We start from the raw sequence: 18,222 nt of genomic DNA, 5'->3' as shown, positions 1-18,222 counted from the left end.
CTGGCCCACGTCTTTGCAATCCACTGCCAAGTCAGTATACCTAAGCAGCTTGATGTTATGTGCGGCTGGTGTTCACACCTCTCAGGAGAGTGAGTTCAATGACCCTTTTTGCAGCTGTGGGCAACATGACAACATCTGGTCTGAGTGTTGTCTGTGTAATGTTAGTTGGAAAGACTAGCCGCTTGCCCAGGTCGACAAGCATTTCCCATTCTTTTCCAGGTTTGAGCAGAGATGTTGATTTTCCCGAAGTAGTTCCCACACTTCTGTCGATTCTCTCCAGGTTTGACGAATGGGATGAGCAACCAGTTTGTCCAGTAGCTTAACCAGTTTCCTCAACACCTGTTTTTGACTCAAAGCAGCAGTACATGGAATCAAGAAGCCAAAACAAAAAAACACTTTCTTTCTCTCAGTGTTGTATTTTATTTTTTATACATTTCAGATACAGCAGCTCTGCTTTGTATCAAAAAAAAAGAAGAAAAAAGAAGTCAGTTTAAACAAGAAATTGACATGCCCAAGCCTGGCACACTGATACAGGTGCAGGCTGGGAGGTTTAACAATTTAAAGGATTATTCTGTTTTTATACAACCCAAAGAGGAGCCAGGCAGAAATCTCCTGTTTTTTTCAAAAACATTGCTGTACCTAAACTTTGTATACAGTTTTGATTACAACATTGCCAAAAAATCCAATAAGTAGCTGCTGAGATTGTCCAACTTCCCCAAATTTATGTTTCTGGCCTTTTATGATGAGTTTTACTGCATGTCTGTAGTTTTGCCAATCAGTGCTTTCCGTTACTCATTCAGGGGCTGTTTACATGGCAACAGATCTTGCATGAAATGTTAAACTTTTGTTTTGCGGTTTGGCCTTTCCTCCATATGACAGCAGTGTTTTGGGGGCCCGAAAAAGCAAACTTTTGAAACCTGGTTCTAGAGTGTAATCTTTTGAAAATGCAAGCCCTTCTGTTGCCATGTAAATTGCCAATGCACGGATCCTGTGAAAATGGTGACGTCACGGCCGCACTTTGTTCATGCCCATGGTGTTCTTCTACGGTGTGTCATTCCAAAGTTACACCTCCAACTGCTGGCCTGACATGCATACTACAGCGTTTTCTGCTGTTTTTGTGGATCTGTGTACACAAGGATCATTCTCACAATGTTGTCACATGCACACAGATTGTTTTTAAAAAATGCAAAGGAAAGACTTTTCCATTTTTAGTAGGGCTGTTCTCGTCTTAACGGGGCGTTAGTATTTACCTTTTGGTCACCAGAAACACAAGAGAATGGTTGCAATCATAGTCACCTGGGTATTGCAAAATGAGCAGATCAGAAAAGTTTTACACATGAAGTTGTTTCTGATGACAGCCAATATTGTAAAAATTCTAAAATTGTTGCTGTCAGGTTGTTAATAAAAACAGAATATTTTCCTTTTTATAAATACATTACCCTGTGTGGAAACAATGTGGCATAGTCGGTAAAATCAAGACCTTGCTAACAAAAGGTAACCTAGCACCACACGCATGGTAAAACACAAAAATGCTCTCTTTGTAACTAAACTAAACCTATAGGAGAGCGGTGCATATCAAACCAGACACATCAAGATGAATATCTATCAACAGATTAAAAAGTTTGATGCTTATTAAGCATCTGTAGCAGTATTGTCCTGTGGCCTGTACAGACTTATTAATAAAGTTACTTACAGAATGAGGGCCAAACCAATAAAGTGGCATGAAGGGAAAAAAGTGTGTCATAAGTGTACATGATCACGTGACAATTCGAGACAAAATATTACTCCAATAACAAACAAGTTTCATAAAGACAAACCCCAAAATTAAATCTTATAAATTAGACTTTGCAGTGACATGCCATATTTTCAAACTATACACAATCAACAAAGATAGAAATAATTTTACATTATTGCTTCACATTCAGTTATGGCTAAAGTTACGTTGATTATTTGCCAGGAATACAGATTTTTGGGGGCTTTGGACCTGGAAACTGATGTTTTGAGGTGGAGCAGGTGGGAAAATTTTTTACTCATGCCAGCAGACTGCAGTCCAAACTTCGAAAATTTAACTGACAACAGGATATGCGCAGGCACACACACACACACACACACACACACACACACACACACACACACACAAAAACACACACACAATAACACATAAGCAGTAGACAGACTCACTTTGGTGCAACACATAAATATCTTCACCACTTCACCGTAATCTGCATACCTTTTTTGTTTTGTAATGATACAGTGTCTATATTGCTCATAATACTGTGTAATTTTTTTTCTAATATTGCTTTCACTAAGCTGGTTGTTATTCGACATTTCACTGATAGAAGTCTTCTTCAATGTCAACATGGGATTTAAGCAACCTGAGACTGATCATTCTTGATTGGATTTGTCTCATTTGAGGAGTTTTTAATCTGCAAATGAAATTAGTAATTAGTGTAGTTTGTTTTATGGGTCCAGCCATTTTAGGAAAACGCTGAGCCTTTTTCTTGAAAAAAAAAGAAAGAGAAAAAAATAAAGTTAGGTGTTATTAAAGACCTTAAGGGCGAACTAGTGGGCTTATGCTGCGTTCTATTCATAGTCTGCGGTTGAGATATTCTGACCTTGTACAAGAAAAAGTACAATGCAATGCAACATAAAGTCGTATTTCGTATATGTGAACTCGGGGCAAATCCATGTACCCTGACTTCAGCGGTCTGACGTCACACAACAATGACAGCATCCATGGAAGCCACCGAGGTGCACATTGTAAATGGTCAGAAATCAACTAAAAGGCAACGTAAAGTAAATTTGCATGTATTTAATTAAAATCATACATCTATCATATTGTAAAACCTGTTCTGCATGTAAATTGATGTCAAAATATCAGTATTTAGTATTGTAATATAAGTATTTATTTATAATTTTAGGATTCATTATTATTATTATTATATGATTAAAATTCACGAAGGCGGCCCCGCTGACCTTGCAATTGTTCACAGATTGCCACAGAAACACAAGTTTGTCACTGTCTGTCATTTTTTTCTATGTTTAGTGTTGTGCACCTGGAACGCTTGGATGTCGGAAATTTCAACTGGGAAATTATGACCTCCAACTTTGAATGGAAAGCAGCATTAGAGCCACAGACAGGAAGTCAGAAACTATTTAGAAACTCTCATTGGTTTGACTCTGCACATGGGATTTGTTGGCAATAACCTGATTTATGCTTATATATTTAATTTCTTGTGCTTTTATTTTCAGTGCATAGCTGCCTTTTAAAACAATAAACTTGTCCCTAATGTTTAAAGGGGATCTATATGCTCATTTTTGGTTTTTGCAAGAACATGAATGCTTGATTTTAGCATCTGTCTCTTTAAGCCCCCTCTAAAAACCTCAGTCTGCTCTGATCGCAGACAGGTAATGATGGTAATGGAGAACAGCGACACTTTTTACCCTGAAAAATCACACATAAAAGTTCCTAAACAAGATCAGACATGTTCCAGCTTGATCAAAAATTGGAGAGGAATTAATCTGCAACCAAGGTTACATATTTCCCTCACATTAGCATGTAACTTTATGTAGCAGTGTAGGCTACATAATGTAAACACTTGCAGTGGCGTGCCTCCTTTAAAAACAATTGGTGGGAATGGTGTGTTCAGAACAATAGGAAGCCTGAGGTTTTCACTCACAGGGATGACTTGACATACATTTACTGCATTGTTTGAAACTACATTTAACCCTTTGAAACCTGGAGTGACATCTCTTTTCTAGCGTTGCTTTCATATGCCCTTGACAAGTATTTAAACCTTTTGAACCCAGAGAAAATTGGTGGAATTTCTTTAAAAACATGGTAAAAAAAGAGTAACTTGGCAAGAGAGGTTCCAAAATCTGCAATAACATAGTAGATTTGGAAAATTATTATTATTTTTTTTAAGTGAAAAATATCTACAGGAAAAAGAAAATTTTTTTATTTTTTAAATTTGTTATTACTAGTTATTGTTATTTATTATAAGGATCTGCATAAGCTGACACCTGCATAAGGTGACAAGTTATCATAATACATCTATTTAATTTAAAATTCGGTTAAAGAAGTAAGGTAATTTCCTTTTTATCTATTTTCTTATTGTTTATTTTCAGGTAATTTTCTTGTACTATTTCTTGCTAATCTTTTTAATCATGTCATCTTTGGCTGCTTATTGCCTTCTCTCAATGTTTTTGACAGAAATTTAGCCAATTTCCTTAGGGCTAATATGAACGTCCTTCATTGCAACACTTAATAGCTATCAAACACAAAATAAGCATAATAGGACCCCTTTAAATGTATCTTTATCATATTTATATAACAATGTTAAAACATAAAGCTAATTGACTGGGAGTTTGAAATGATTAAAATTGGGTAAGTGGATTAGATTCACATTGCTTTCATGCCATCAAACCCCAAGTAGAAGTGCTGCAGATAAACTGAATGGAGAAATAAGAGAACCTGCGCTTTCTGGTCAGGACCACCAGATGGTGCTACATGCTAACAGCTGCATTAGAATTAGCTAGCTGCCCTGTGTCCGATGCTGCTCTCTGTTGGCTCGATGCAGATGTAACCACAGGAGGAAGAAGCTGCAAGGAGCGTGAGAGGGAGCAGGAGGAGGCAGTATGTAACCATGGAGGATGGAGCAAAATCTGTTTTTAACAACAAAACCAACCAGACTCATGAATTTCTGCTGCCCAGTTCTGTCTGTGGTGAGTCTGAAAAAGTTTTGCAAAGTGAGTTGCTGCATTTGGAAGTAATTCTTTGAACACACACAACTGTGAAATACAACATTTGTCCAGTTCAGCAGAGAAGAAAAGGCTTTTTTTCCTTATTTGTTTTGCAGGTCAGTATTCCTGAACTCAACAACACAGAAACTGAATTAATGTGATGGAAAAATCATTAAATAAAATTTGAGTCACCAGCCTCATGAATTGGGCTCTGTTTTTAGGTGAAGTCATACCTGCAGCCTTTATGTTTCTGCATCCAGTGAAACTGCTTGAGAAGAGACTCGAATGTGATGTTTGGTGTCTAGTTCAGTTATTCTGGACGTTCACGATATGCGTTAACCTGAGTGATGCATCAAAAGACACTGAGACAAAAACAGACAGACAAGCTGACCTCATTGAAACCTTCTGGACAAGCGGAATAAACAGGAATGAATGTTCCTGTCCAGTCTTTTTTCATGAATGCTTGAAAAAGGTGTCAGGTGGTATATTATGGATATCAAACGGGAGGATGTAAAACCTCTTTTTTCTTTTGATAAATTAGGGATGTTGTCTTTGTCTTATCTTTACAGGCCACCACCCACCAAAATGTCCAAACATTTAAAGATAAAAAGGTCAGTACCCTGCAGTCTTTCTGTCTGGACAGAGACAAATCAAATTAATGCAGTGATTTACTGTCATAGCGAAGCAGGTATGTGCTCATTTCTTGTCTCCCCCTTTTCAGAATATTCTCATTGAGCCAACTGCTGTACTCAGGAAATGTAACGTCCCTGGATTTCATTTAAGAAACTTCATGTAGCATCACAGCAACATTAGCTGCTCATTTTCAACAATGTTTGGTTAAAAAACGGCATGCAGGCTGAAATTCTACCGTGCTGTTCTGTCCGTGACTTAAATCAGTGGTGAGTAAGAGAAAGCATAAATAATACATGTAAATTTGTTAAGTTATGAGCTATGAGGGCACTGTTATTTTAGCTTGTTGCACCATCTACTTTTATAAAACCCTGCTGTGTGCTGGTTATAAACTGCTCCACAAAAGTTGACTTTTTGTCTGGTTAGTGGCCAACCTAACTGATGAGCTATTTTGGCTAAATAGCTGCAGCTTGCGTATTCACAAGTAGTTCACTTTCCACAAGAGGTCAACAACTAACTGCTGGTGGTCACATCACCACTAAGCTTCAACCTAAACCAATTTTGTTGAGGACATGAAGGTATTTCCTATGCCCCTTTTTTGTGTGAGTAGCGCTCAGAGGTGGAGTAAGGCCAGAGATATAATTGCTGTTTACTCCATGTACGCACGATGGCTGCCACACGTCCCCTACGTTGGTTTGGTGCGTTAGCTGTGTGCATTCTCAAAAATGAACACTACACAGATGTGAGATGCAGCATGTCTATAAACAGCATGGGCAGCGTAGAGGCAGAGCTGATGTGACAGAGTAAACACCGCAGTGGAGATTACAAATGGTGGAAAGCACGAGAGACACATAAATCCCCATTGTCCCAAAGCATAGATATATACACGTGGACGCAGCCTTCGCCGCTGCTGTCCATTGGAACAATGCGTCAACATAGCCACCATCTTGTGTCAGTGGCAGCAGTGCCTACTCACTGCATTAGTCAGTGGAGGCAGAGGTGTACTTGCTTCTTATATAGATGGTAAACATTAGTTAGCTCTATATATGTATATATATATATATATATATATATATATATATATAGGTAGAGCGGGTTGTCTTCTAATCAGAAGGTCAGTGGTCCGATACCCGGCTCCTCTGGGCAACATGTTGAAGTATCCTTGGGCAAGATACTGAACCCCGAATTGCTCCCGATGCCCCGTCATCAGAGTGTGAGTGTGTGTGAATGATAACTGAGTAGCAGGTATATCTTGTATGGTAGCTTCGGCCACTGTTGTGTGAATGTGTGTGTGAATGAGTAAATTCTTCTTCACTTCATTTATGCCAGCTTGAGGGATATATCAAATTCCAAACGTTCAGAACAGTGAGATGTAAAACAACTTCTCACCTGAGAAATGTTATTTCTGTTGCTTAGTTTTCACTATAGACAACATTCTATAAAGTGATGTTTTTTGTGATTTTTGGAAGACATAACTTATTGTTTTGTTTTTTGTGATTTTCACATACTATGCTAAGATATTATTTTTTGTCAGGCAGAGTCAGACCATTGGTTAGAAGCCCTGACACAAGATGGCTGCCATGTTGGCACTTCTGAGCCTGGATGCAGCATCTTCGAGAACATATCTATGCGTCTCGACGGGATTTAGAGGCCTTACATACCACCATGCTGTTGCCTTTTCTGCCTCGACCTCAGCTCTAACATGATAGTAACCTCCTCGAGTGTCACCGTGTCTGTAGTTTACATCTGACACATCAGGTAGTGGTATTCGACTGAGCTCTCTCATGTGCCCTCTGGAGGTATCCTCCAGTAACACGCATGGTGTATAGGCAAGTATATGTACAAAACGCTCATGACGCAGCTGGATGCAGCAGGACGCGCACACGAACAAGTTTATACAGCAAGTATATCTCTGGCCTAACAGGTAGAGGAAGAAGTGATGTGGTGAGAGTTGTTTGAGGGACAAACAGAAGCAGCTTTCAGCGTGAAAACTGAAGGTGTCTTTCAGTGTCGGAGGTGAATTCAGGTCCCATTCCAGGACGCAAGATGTGTTTTAATGCAGGTGGAGGGAAATCACCTGATTCCTCACTGCAAACCCAGAGCCATGAGAGGAGGAGGAGACAAACTGTGGAGTTCAAATCTCTCTCTTTCTGTGGACTTAGTGGAGAGTCATCATCTCGTCCTCCATGGCCGTGGACACCAGGCTCAGCTCTGCTCAGCTCTGTGGAGCTCGTGGTCGGTGTTAGTCGTCACTCTGCAGCGTCAGCTCCAGGTCGGCTCCAAACAGTTCCTTATAGAGAGGAGGGAAGTGTGTCCGAACGATGTCGGGGTAAACCGCTCTGAACGCAGACAGCTTCTCCGTGTGTCGGCTGCACAGTGAACGCAACGCTGACACCTTACATCTGAGCTGAGGGGAGGAGGCAAGAAAGGAAAGGAGGGGAGGAAACAAGAAAAGGAGAGGAGACAAGGTGTGGAGAGGAAATAAGAGAGCTCGACATGAGAGGAAGGAGGTGAGGAAACAAAGACAAAAGGAGACGAGAAAGATGAAGACACGAGGAAACAGGAGAGGGAGGGAGAAGAGAGGAGGTAAATAGGGTTAAGGAGAGGAGAGGACAAGAGAGACAAGGGTAAACAAGGAGAGGATGGGAGAGGAGACAAAAAAGGAAAGAAGAAAAGGAGAAAGGAGGAGGAAATGAGCAAACAAGTAAAGCAATTGAGGAAGGGAAGGAGGGAAGAGATGAAGAGGAAGTGAGGAAACAAAAGAGGAGAAAACGGGACAGGATAGACAAGAAAAAAGAAGAAAAAGGGAGAGAAGACAAGGAAATGAGTGGAAACAAGTGTGGGAAGGAAAGGAGAGGAAGCACAGAAACACAAGAAGGACATTAGAGGGAAGGAGAAGCGAGGCCATGAGCGAAGAGTTGACATGAAAGGAGAAAAGACAAGGAGAGGAGAGGAAACATGAGAGGAGACAAGGAGGATGGGAGGGGAGACAAAAAAGGAAAGAAGACAAGGAGAGACAAGTAGAGCAAACAAGGGATGGAAGGAAAGGAGAGAAGAGAAGGAAATGAGGACACAAGAGGAGGAGAGGAAACAAGAAAGGAGATGAATTGAGAGGATAGACAAGAAAAAAGGAGAGGAGGGGAGAGAAGACCAGGACATGAGGAAACAAAAGCAGGAAGGAGAGGAGGAAATGAGGAAACACAGAGAGGAAATTAGAGGGAAAGAGAAGTGAGACAACAAGTGAGGAGTTGACATGAAAGGACAAACGACAAGGAGAGCAGAGGAGAGGAGAGGAGACAAGAGTGAGCAGAAAACAAGGAGAGAACATGAAAGTAGATACAGAAAGGAGAGGAGATGAGGAGAGGACACAGGAGAGAGGAGGAGACAAAGAGAGGAGAAAAAAAATATAGAGGACAAAATAATGAGAGTTAGTGGGACAAAGAGGAGAGAGGAGGGAGGGAGTAAGGAACAGGAACAGGAGACGAGACCAGGAGACCAAAAAGGAGAGAACAAGTGAAGAGAGGACAACAAAAATAGCATAAATTCAAAGAAAGACATATCGACCAGGAAGATTATTACACTGTCTGCCCTGAGTAGCCGTATAATGCCCCCCCCCCCTCCATTTTCCTGAGATAACGGGACAATTGTCTCGGGATCTCGAGATAACGAAACTGTGTTTTACCGAGATAATGACATAATTAATTGGAGATCTTGAGATAACAAATTAAATGTGATATGCACATGAGATTTTGCGTCACAGGTGACATGTCCTGCCATGTCCTGCGATGCTGCTTAATGGACGCCCCGGACATTAATGTAGATTAGTTGTCTGTTTTGTGCGCCCCACCCATGTACATTATATGATGTTTGAAATAAATGCTTTCAGTGAATAGCCTACCATCACAGTATTGTGACGATAATTATGTCGTCATCTCAGAAAACCACGTTTGTTTTTTTTTATCTGAAGATCTCGAGAAAATATTATCTTATTATCTTGGGAAAATGGCTGGAAAAAAACGAATGTACGAATGTATGGCCGCTTAGGGCTTCCATACTTTAGGGTCAAAATATGTTCAACATGAGGCAGTGCCATTTTCCAGCTAAGGGTGCGTTACGAATCTAATACTAATTGTTTTTACTTTTAATGGGCACGAGCTGCCCTTACATAGTATGTACTGTTGCATGAAGTATGCACACAATCAGGACATGAGCTTCTTCCTCACTGTTCCTCACACTATCCGTTACCATGGAGATCAAAGAAAACACCATTCCCAGAGCTCGTCAGACACGGAGATCGACCCCCAGAGCTCTGCTGTTGTTTCTTTGCAGTGTAAGTAGTTTAACCCTTAAATTACAATTGCATACAAAATGGGATTCAGACTTTTTCAATTACAGAGCTCTAGATCTGCATTTCTCCTTCATGTCTTTGCTGACTGTTTTCTTTGATGGTAATCTCTGATTATTTTGTTCACATAAACAGTTAACCCTTTAATATTAAACACACTCATATCGCTCCGCTCACAAAATGCTCTTTTCAAAATCAAGCTTTAAAGAATATTAAGCATTCAAATTATTTTCCACACTCATTGAGTTAACTATTTAACCAACATCAGTCCTAATCAAAAATATCAAATATTCATTAATTTTCAAAATCTTAAACCTACAAGTCTCATCTTCAGTGCTGCTCAGATCAATGACAGAGTTTGTGTGAGTGTGTGTGTGTGTGTGTGTGTGTGTGTGCGTGTGTGTGTACTTTGTTTAGCGCTCCGTCCTCTCTCTGGTTCTTGTGCAGGACATGCTGCAGAGCCAGCTGAGTCTTCTGCTGCAGCTTCTCCACCTGCAGCTTCTCCTGCAGCCACGAGCGATCTGTAGCAGATGAAATGTTTCAGCTTGTGAACTCACATTAAATCTGCAAAGCTGCACATCAGTCAGGATGATTGTGGGATAAATGTTGTAGATAAAGCCGAGAAAGGAGAAGTACCTGCAGAGAGCAGGATGAACGCTGAGAACAGAGCCAGTTCGTCTTCTGACAGATGCAGGGAACACATGCTTTTGGCAAAGTCAAACACTGACGTGATCAAGTCATCACAACCTGGAAACAGAGACACACACATGAACTAGTGATGATCATTTTATAAATCGGTGACACTCTAATTGTGATGTATGACATAGTGTGAACTTTCGATTTTATTTAAAGCTCCAGAAAGTGAAAAGAAAAACTGTTTTATCTCACCATAACTTACAAACAGCTGCTGAGGAAATAAATCTCTGCACCACAATGCAAATGTTTTAACTAAGTTAGCTGTGGAGCTAATGTTTAAAAAATAATAAAATAAATGCATCTTTGCAATCTATGCTTGTGCAAATCATGAGCAAGTAAGCATAATAAGTTTGAGTGCTTATAACAAACCACTGACTACTTAGATTTCACATTAGTATCAAATAAATAAATAAATAAATAAATCTGAAATTTGTCCTCTGTCCCTGGATGTCAGCCGTTTCACAGAAATACACAAAAATAAAAACAAAATTTAACCAAACAATGAAACAATGCTATAAACACTACAAATCACAGACTTCTAATATGGACCTCTGACCTTAGGTTCAGGGTTGGAGGATAAATAGTCTTAAAGGAATTGTACAATATGTGATATTATAGCACTAACTTTTTAACTTTCTAACTATTTTTCTGAAAGCAGCTCTTATTAGTCTGTGTTTTCATTTAGCTGGTACCATACATAAATGCTGCATTTTACTACTTAAACAAACATACATATATTTACTAAATATATGCATGCTTTTATTCGGAAGCATAACTTCAGAATGTTTCCAGTTTATCACTGGTTCTAACACAGATTTCCATGACTACATTTTTTTTGCACCACATCATCCACAGAGGGCTCCAAAAGACAGCCTGAGGAAAGTACTGAAATCTGCCACTTATCTAAACTAAGCACATCATGTGTCTACAAGAAGGAGGAGATGTGACAGAACATGATGAAAAGGAAAAGAAGTGTGTGTCAGATCTTAATCACAGGTGCCATCTATGGGGGTTATTGGGTTGTATGCTGAAAATTAAATCCTGAAATGCTGAGGTAAGATCTGACTGTTTCGCTGTGGCCATCGCTGTTGTATAGTATATTGTTATATTAACAGTAAATTAGTAATGTAGGAATAAAATATGTTTTCATGGACAAATTTGGGTGCTACACATTCACACGTAGGCTTATAAAGTTATTAAAAATGACTGAAAGTTAATAAGTAGCCAGGCACCCTGCTGATGAAGGATCCAAAGGTAGCTGACATCACAGCTGAACAGTTTCGCTGTGATCCCAACATGTCTCATAACTTCAGTGTTAAAAAGTCAGAATGTATTGAAAGATATGAATGAAATCATTTCCGAAATTCACAGGACATCTTTGTCTAACATAAATTTCTGCTTCAACCCACATTTGTTGGTGGTTTCCCTAAAAAAAAACCCTCAAAAATATTTTCAGTGTGACCTCTGAGTTTATTGATCTCCGGCTGCCGCTGCCCACAAACAGAGACTCAGGATGTGGCTGGGTGTGCCAGCTTTAGATGAAGGTGGTTCAGGCACATTGGAGCACATCTGCTGCTGCATCCATGAAATTTTTACATGAATTCATTAAATAAGCCAAATTTTTCACTCTTAAACCAATGTATTAACAGCATGATGATGTCATCAGACTCCAGTTTTTTGCAATGATGAAGCCACGTTGGCGCTAGTGACCTCACCTAATGCTTTGAAGACGTCAGGACCTGCAAATTTGCCATCAAAGTAGACGGTGTTGTTCTGTGAATCAAACAGCCGACACATTCGGACCAAGACGACCTCCAGAGAGCCTGGCAGAGAAAACACGAGGACACGCATGATAAATGTGGAATATAATGATGATCATTTCATGACTGACCTCTAACTATCTGATACATTATATTCATCAGACATTACTAACTAAATCATATTTCAAACAGGAGAGTTTTCATATGTAAACGTGTGAGAAACCGTATTACCATTTAATCAAAAACACACTTTGTCTTCTAAATATTTACGATAAATCTTTCACATGGAAAGCTGATATGATGGTAACTGAGAACACAGAGGACATGTGAAAAAGTCAGTTTCTTATGAGGAATATAAATGAAAGAAATAAAGTATGTGACAGGGAAAAAGGAGGTAGTTCCAGGTAGGCTAACTTTCAGTGGTTAAAAAAAATCTAAATTAGCAAGACAACATGTTAGCTGTTTTGGAGGAAGCTATCGTGTTATCTAGCTAATTCACTTTAACTTATTTACTCTATTTAGTATAGTTCTGCTCTAGCTAAATAGAAATTGTAGTCCTGAGAGATGATGAGATGATGATGAGTTGTGAAACAGTAAAAGTAGATGGAGTCTTTTTAAATGTGCTTTGTTTTTAGTTGGTTGAATGAAAAATTAGCAAGAAAATTGTAAAAAGTTGCATGGAAATTACCTGAAATTTGAAAAAAAAAAAAAGGAAATTAAACAAAAAATAGTAAGGACATTTCATGACATTTCATTGGTCCAGTTTGGTCACATTTCAAAAGTTGAAATGCTTGTGAAAGGTGTCTGAAAGCAAAACTGATGTTGATCTAGGTTTCAGAGGGTAACTCGTAAGATCATGAGCGTCTGTGGGTAGACGGAGTCTTTGTAAATGTGCTTTGTTTTTCGCTGGTTAACTAGCGATATGGCTAGATTTAGACATAGTTTCTATAGGGTAAATGCTTCACGTTGGCGTGACAAGCTATGGAATGTTCTTCACCCAAGCCCGTAGAAATGTACCAAACTTTTTGACACATTGGCCAAACCGTGTTACTACAACTTCCACATCCGACAGGGGAGGTCACTCGGCTCAAAGAAGACTTACATTGTGAAAGAGACGCCTCTAAATCAGTGGATTTTTTTTTTGACTGTTACAAACAATGTGAAATCAGTTGTTGAAATAATTTTATCCCATTTTATCTCTCAGCACTGTCTGACTTCCTGTCTGTGTCTCTCAGCTTCATGCCCATTGGTTCCTATGGAGGTGTAAATCTTTAAAAAACACCTCTCATATATATAATTATTTTTAAAACATCTTAGTAAGTTTCTAAAGCAACTGGTCATTGTAGTTTTTTTAACCTAAAATAAAAACTGGAGGAAATGGTGCACATGTTTGGAACTATTTGCAGTGGTGGATTCATCCACATTTGGTGCTGTACTGAGTATTTGTATCAGCAGGACAGAGTGTGTGTGATTGAGTTAAAATAAACTACAGTGTGTTGATTGTAGTGAAGGAACATGTGACTGAGTGCAACAGTGTGGCTCGCTAATGTGTTTCTGAGTAGTTTTTGGTTTGAGTCTGCACATGGGAATTGTTAGCAATAAGGGAAACATTGAGCTGCATCAGACTTGACCTGAGGCGGTCCCTCTCACCAGCTTTCAGCAGCACAATCTGGTCATTTTGACAGAGATCCATGAAGCCATCGATGCGTTTGGCGAACTCCACCACGTACTGTATGGCCTCAGTTATCTTTACGGCACAAAGCTGCCACATCACCTCCCGCGGCTGCACACAACACAGCGAGAAGATATTACAACTACAGTACCATATGAAGAAAAGTCAATTAAAACTTGTTGAAACATGAAGAACTACAAAAAATATAATCACAAAGGTAGACTGCCTGGTTTTGTCATAGTGTCTCATTATGCAACATATTCCCCATAAAAATAAAGGCAGTGAACACACCTTGCTCTGGTAGCTCTCCACCTCGTCCTGCAGGAAGTTCTGCCAGCTCATCTGCTGCAGCTCCTCCCTCAGGTACTGACACGTCTCCAGGTGAGACTTTGAAATGATCTGAGCCAGGTGATCTGCAAACACACACAGCAGCCAGCTGGTAAACAGTGCTGAGCTAACTGGCTTGAAAAAACCAAGAAGGCAATGACCAACTTAACCAGAAATGACTGAAAACAAACAAAAAGGAAACAAATGGTAAAATGTTATAAGGAAATTACCTGCTATTTGCAGGAAAGAAAGAAAGAAAGAAAGAAAGAAAGAATATGAACACACACACACACACACACGGAACCTAGTTTTAAAGCTATTTAAAAAAAAAATATGAATTCCTAGTTCTTTAATAATTCTCTAATTATTCTCTCTCTTTTTTAAAGATAATTTTCAGGTTAATTTGTTGTTGCTGATAACTTTGCTTTTTTCCCATGCTTTTGACACAAATCAAACCAATTTGGTCATGTTTCAAAGCTTCAAATGCTTCTGAAAGGCATCTGAAGGCAGAACAAGAAGGTTTCCAAGGCTCAACTCCGTCTATGTCTGTGACAAGGAGTTTAGTCAAATCTTTACACTGTATGAAAATGTGTCGACAAAGCGTTTGTGAATGCAGCTCAGATACGAAACCAACAGGCAGCGGCAATTCAGTGTCTCTGTGCTGCTTCTAATTGTTTCAGCATGAATGAATGAATGAATATGAAATAACAGCAGAGATCAAAACAACACGGCACACGGTACAAAAATAGAGTTCCCTAATGTGAGTGGATCGGGGGTGGGGGGTGGGGGGGTATTATGATAAATGCTTTTGTTAAAGAAGAAATAACACACCAGCGAATAAAAAAAAAGAAATCTCTGGGGAGAATAAAGAGATGATTTCCCTCATGGAGTGCCCTGCCACGTCCCACTTGGCCCTAATTAACAGACAGCTAATTACCACACAGAGATTTTAATGAGCTCTGAAGATGAGTTTCCAACCTCCTGCTATTTTAAAACCACCTCTCTGTCTCTGTTTGCCCCACAGTTGCCTTCTCTTGCTTTCTTTCCTTTGTGTCTTACTCTTCTTTGTGGTTTCTTCCTCCTCAGTCTCTTCTCTTCCTTCTCCTCTTTGTCTGCTTCCATTCTTTCAGCATATTTCCTCATCTTCTCTCTGTTTGTTTCCCTCCAGCTCTCTACAACCTTCTGCCGCATGCTGGAGGTTTTCCTCTTCTTTTTCAGAAGCACCACAAATGGCAGCAGAAATAGATACAAAGTTTGACTCCATTATGTGCGATCACAAAGAAATTTAGACCCTGAATCTTACGCTGCAATCATATATGAGACTGCCCTGCCTAAAAGAAAAAAGTTTAAGCGTGAAGGGTTATTCCAGTAATTTAGTGCTTAAATTACTGGAATAGGTTTGCAGACATGCAAAATGGTCAAAATCAAAGCAGCAGAGGCTGACATATTCTGATTTATAATCCCTAGTAGGAATGTCAACAGTCAGTTGAGTTTAAGATAATTACCTGAAATTAAGCACAAAAAAAGAAAAGAAAAAAATGTATAAAGAAACAAACAAAAAACAAAACAAATTAATAAATAAAATTGATAATAATAATAATAATTATTATTATTATTATTATCATTATTATTATTATTATTATTATTATTATTATTTTAAAACATATATAATTTAAAACTATTTATTAAAAATAATTTTCTTTAATAATTTTCTTTCTCTCCCTTTTTTAAAAACTAATTTTCCAGTCTCTTCCTAATTTCTTGCAAATTGCAGGTCATCTTTTATCAAGTTGCTCAGAACCTTTTTGGTCTTGGTTTTGGAAGAAACCAAACCAAATTGCTCAGGATACAAATGTTTAAATGCATCTTAAAGACGTCCCAGATTGTACACAGAGCAAAGCTGTTGAGGAACCAGTAGAGCCAGAGGTTGGGCAGTAAGCACTATGTTTCCACATGTTAATGCAGCTGTCAGGCTAAAATAATATAAAAGTCATTTAAATTACAAAACAAAATTATAAAAAATTGTGGGTTATTTACAGGATAATAGGTGTCTCAAGCAAAATTCACCGAACCTGACATCCCTATGGGAAAAAGTCCAAAAAGATTGGGTCCTACTTATGATAAACGTAATTAATTGTATCTTTTTGCCAAACCTTTCTTTCAAACTTTGTCTTTCAAATCTCCTCCCTAAATTTGTAGCTGATTTGGGAACTATGTAATATATTAAGCTGAATTTGATTTGAAGTCTTGTTTTGGATTTAAAGAATATAAGTGACAGTCGTGAAGAACAGGGAAGGTATCATCCTCTTCCTCTTTCTTACCGAGTTCAGCCATGGACAGGGTTGGTGATGTGTCTCCGTCGCTGAAAGAGCAGTATGGGAAGAAGCCGTTACTCGACCCGTAGTCGCACAGTGGCTCCGGCTTGATACCATTGATATCGAGTCCAGACTGATCTGGGGACGGCTGGACGTCCAGGTAGAACCCCCGACCTTCTCCGCCTTCTCCTCCTCCTCCTCCAGAGTCTGTCTGTTTGTGGAACAGAAGCTCTTGTAGATCATATGGACTGTTGGTGATTCAGTCAATTTTAAGGAGCACTTTTGCTGAGAAGTTTAAAGCACAGACCTTGGACGATACTGATCCTCCCTCAGGTGAGTTCTGTTCCATGTAGCCTCCCAGCTCATCTGAGAGCTCTGTGAGGCCCGTGGAGGACAGGCCGTAATGAGGGGACAGCCGCTCAGCCTCGCCCGGGCTTGGGCTGCTGAGGCTGGGGTGGGACAGGAGGAGGGGCCCCTGCTGCTGCTGCTGCTGCTGCTGGAGACGGTGTTTCTGCACCTCAGCGTACAAACTGTCCCGCTGCTTCTTGGACATGCGACCAAACTTTACAGCTGTGTTTAAGGGAGGGGAGAAGTAAGCAAGAAAACAGAACTATTTCAGTCAGAAGGGATTTATTATTATGTGAATATGTACGGCAGTGATATCCCAGCTAGCAAATTTTGTTGGGTTCTGAGAACGGTACAATCCAACCACTGAATGTTTTTAATGTTTTCAGTGGCAAATTTTCTTAATGTTCCCAGAAGGTTCTTCTCAAAGTTTGGGCAACATTCTATTTAAAAAGCAGAAAATGCTTTTTATATATTTATTTTTTACTGTTAATATATCAGATTACATAACATTGTTATCTAAAAAAATATTTATTTTTTTCAAAATCATGGGGAGAAGGCAATGAGCACCTTACCAAGACATGGCCAAAGAAAAAAAAAAAAGTTATTTATTCATTTTTTTACAAGAATATCACCTGAAAAAGAAAAACAAGTAAAAACAAACACCAAAGTTTCCTAAATAAAAAAAGCGGTGAAAAATTGCATTTATTTAATTTTTTTTTCTTCATTAAGATAACATAAAATTAAACATTTTTCATATTTTTGGGATTTATTTTCTGACAATTCGCCCCTCATTTTTCAAACAAATTTTTAGGTAATTTTCTTGTCATCTTTTACTTATTTCTTGGAATTTTGGGGACATTTCTAGACCAGTTTGTCAATGCCTTTTTTTCCTTATGTTTTCTAAACAAATCAAACAAATTTGCTTGTGTTTTTAAGGGTCATTTAGCTTGTGAAAGGTGTCTGAACATAGAAAAAGATAACTAATATCGATCCAGGTTCCAAGGGGTTAAAACGAAACACAAGCAACATGTTGCAGACAGTCAGACACTTCTGCATTGCTGGTTTGTCTGCAGGCTAACATCTTGCAAAATGCTGATCGCCAGATGTTTCTGCAGGTGAGAGTGTGCATGTGTTGTGCCTAGGTGTGTGTGTGTGTGTGTGTGTGTGTGTGTGTGTGTGTGTCTGTGCGTCTAACCGTCTCGGGACATGCCCACAGCCAGACATTTCTGCAGACGGCAGTGCTGGCAGCGGTTTCGGCTTGTCCGGTCGATCACGCAGTTTTTCTGGCGAGGACACGAGTAGGCGGCGTTACTCTGCTGACTCCGCCTGAAGAAACCCTGAGAGATGAGGGAATAACGATATTAATTATATTTTATGGAGTTTATA

The 18,222-nt window shown here is 39.2% G+C and overlaps 1 protein-coding gene across 3 annotated transcripts in view; it reads right to left on the bottom strand.

The window, feature by feature from the left end:
- Positions 1 to 396: 396 nt before the first annotated feature.
- Positions 397 to 18,222, bottom strand: part of LOC121941804 (nuclear receptor ROR-alpha A-like) — a 119,602-nt gene continuing 101,776 nt past the window's right edge. For 2 of the 3 annotated variants that reach the window (XM_088081190.1, XM_088081194.1), the window contains 9 exons: positions 18,032 to 18,173; positions 16,796 to 17,058; positions 16,495 to 16,699; positions 14,138 to 14,259; positions 13,825 to 13,957; positions 12,130 to 12,237; positions 10,355 to 10,465; positions 10,127 to 10,239; positions 397 to 7,780 (listed from right to left, as the gene is read on the bottom strand). In XM_088081190.1, the coding sequence (XP_087937316.1) occupies positions 7,616 to 7,780; positions 10,127 to 10,239; positions 10,355 to 10,465; positions 12,130 to 12,237; positions 13,825 to 13,957; positions 14,138 to 14,259; positions 16,495 to 16,699; positions 16,796 to 17,058; positions 18,032 to 18,173 (1,362 nt within the window). In that variant the 3' untranslated portion in view covers positions 397 to 7,615. The remainder of the gene's footprint in view (positions 7,781 to 10,126; positions 10,240 to 10,354; positions 10,466 to 12,129; positions 12,238 to 13,824; positions 13,958 to 14,137; positions 14,260 to 16,494; positions 16,700 to 16,795; positions 17,059 to 18,031; positions 18,174 to 18,222) is intronic. The other variant, XM_088081191.1, reaches the window with a different exon arrangement.

The sequence above is a fragment of the Plectropomus leopardus genome, chromosome 1 (genome assembly GCF_026936395.1).
Source record: "Plectropomus leopardus strain MGB_pleo_1.0 chromosome 1, ASM2693639v1, whole genome shotgun sequence".
Taxonomy (NCBI): Eukaryota; Metazoa; Chordata; class Actinopteri; order Perciformes; family Serranidae; genus Plectropomus; species Plectropomus leopardus.
Note: the sequence above shows the minus strand (reverse complement) of the source record. Positions and strands in the feature narration are given on the sequence as shown.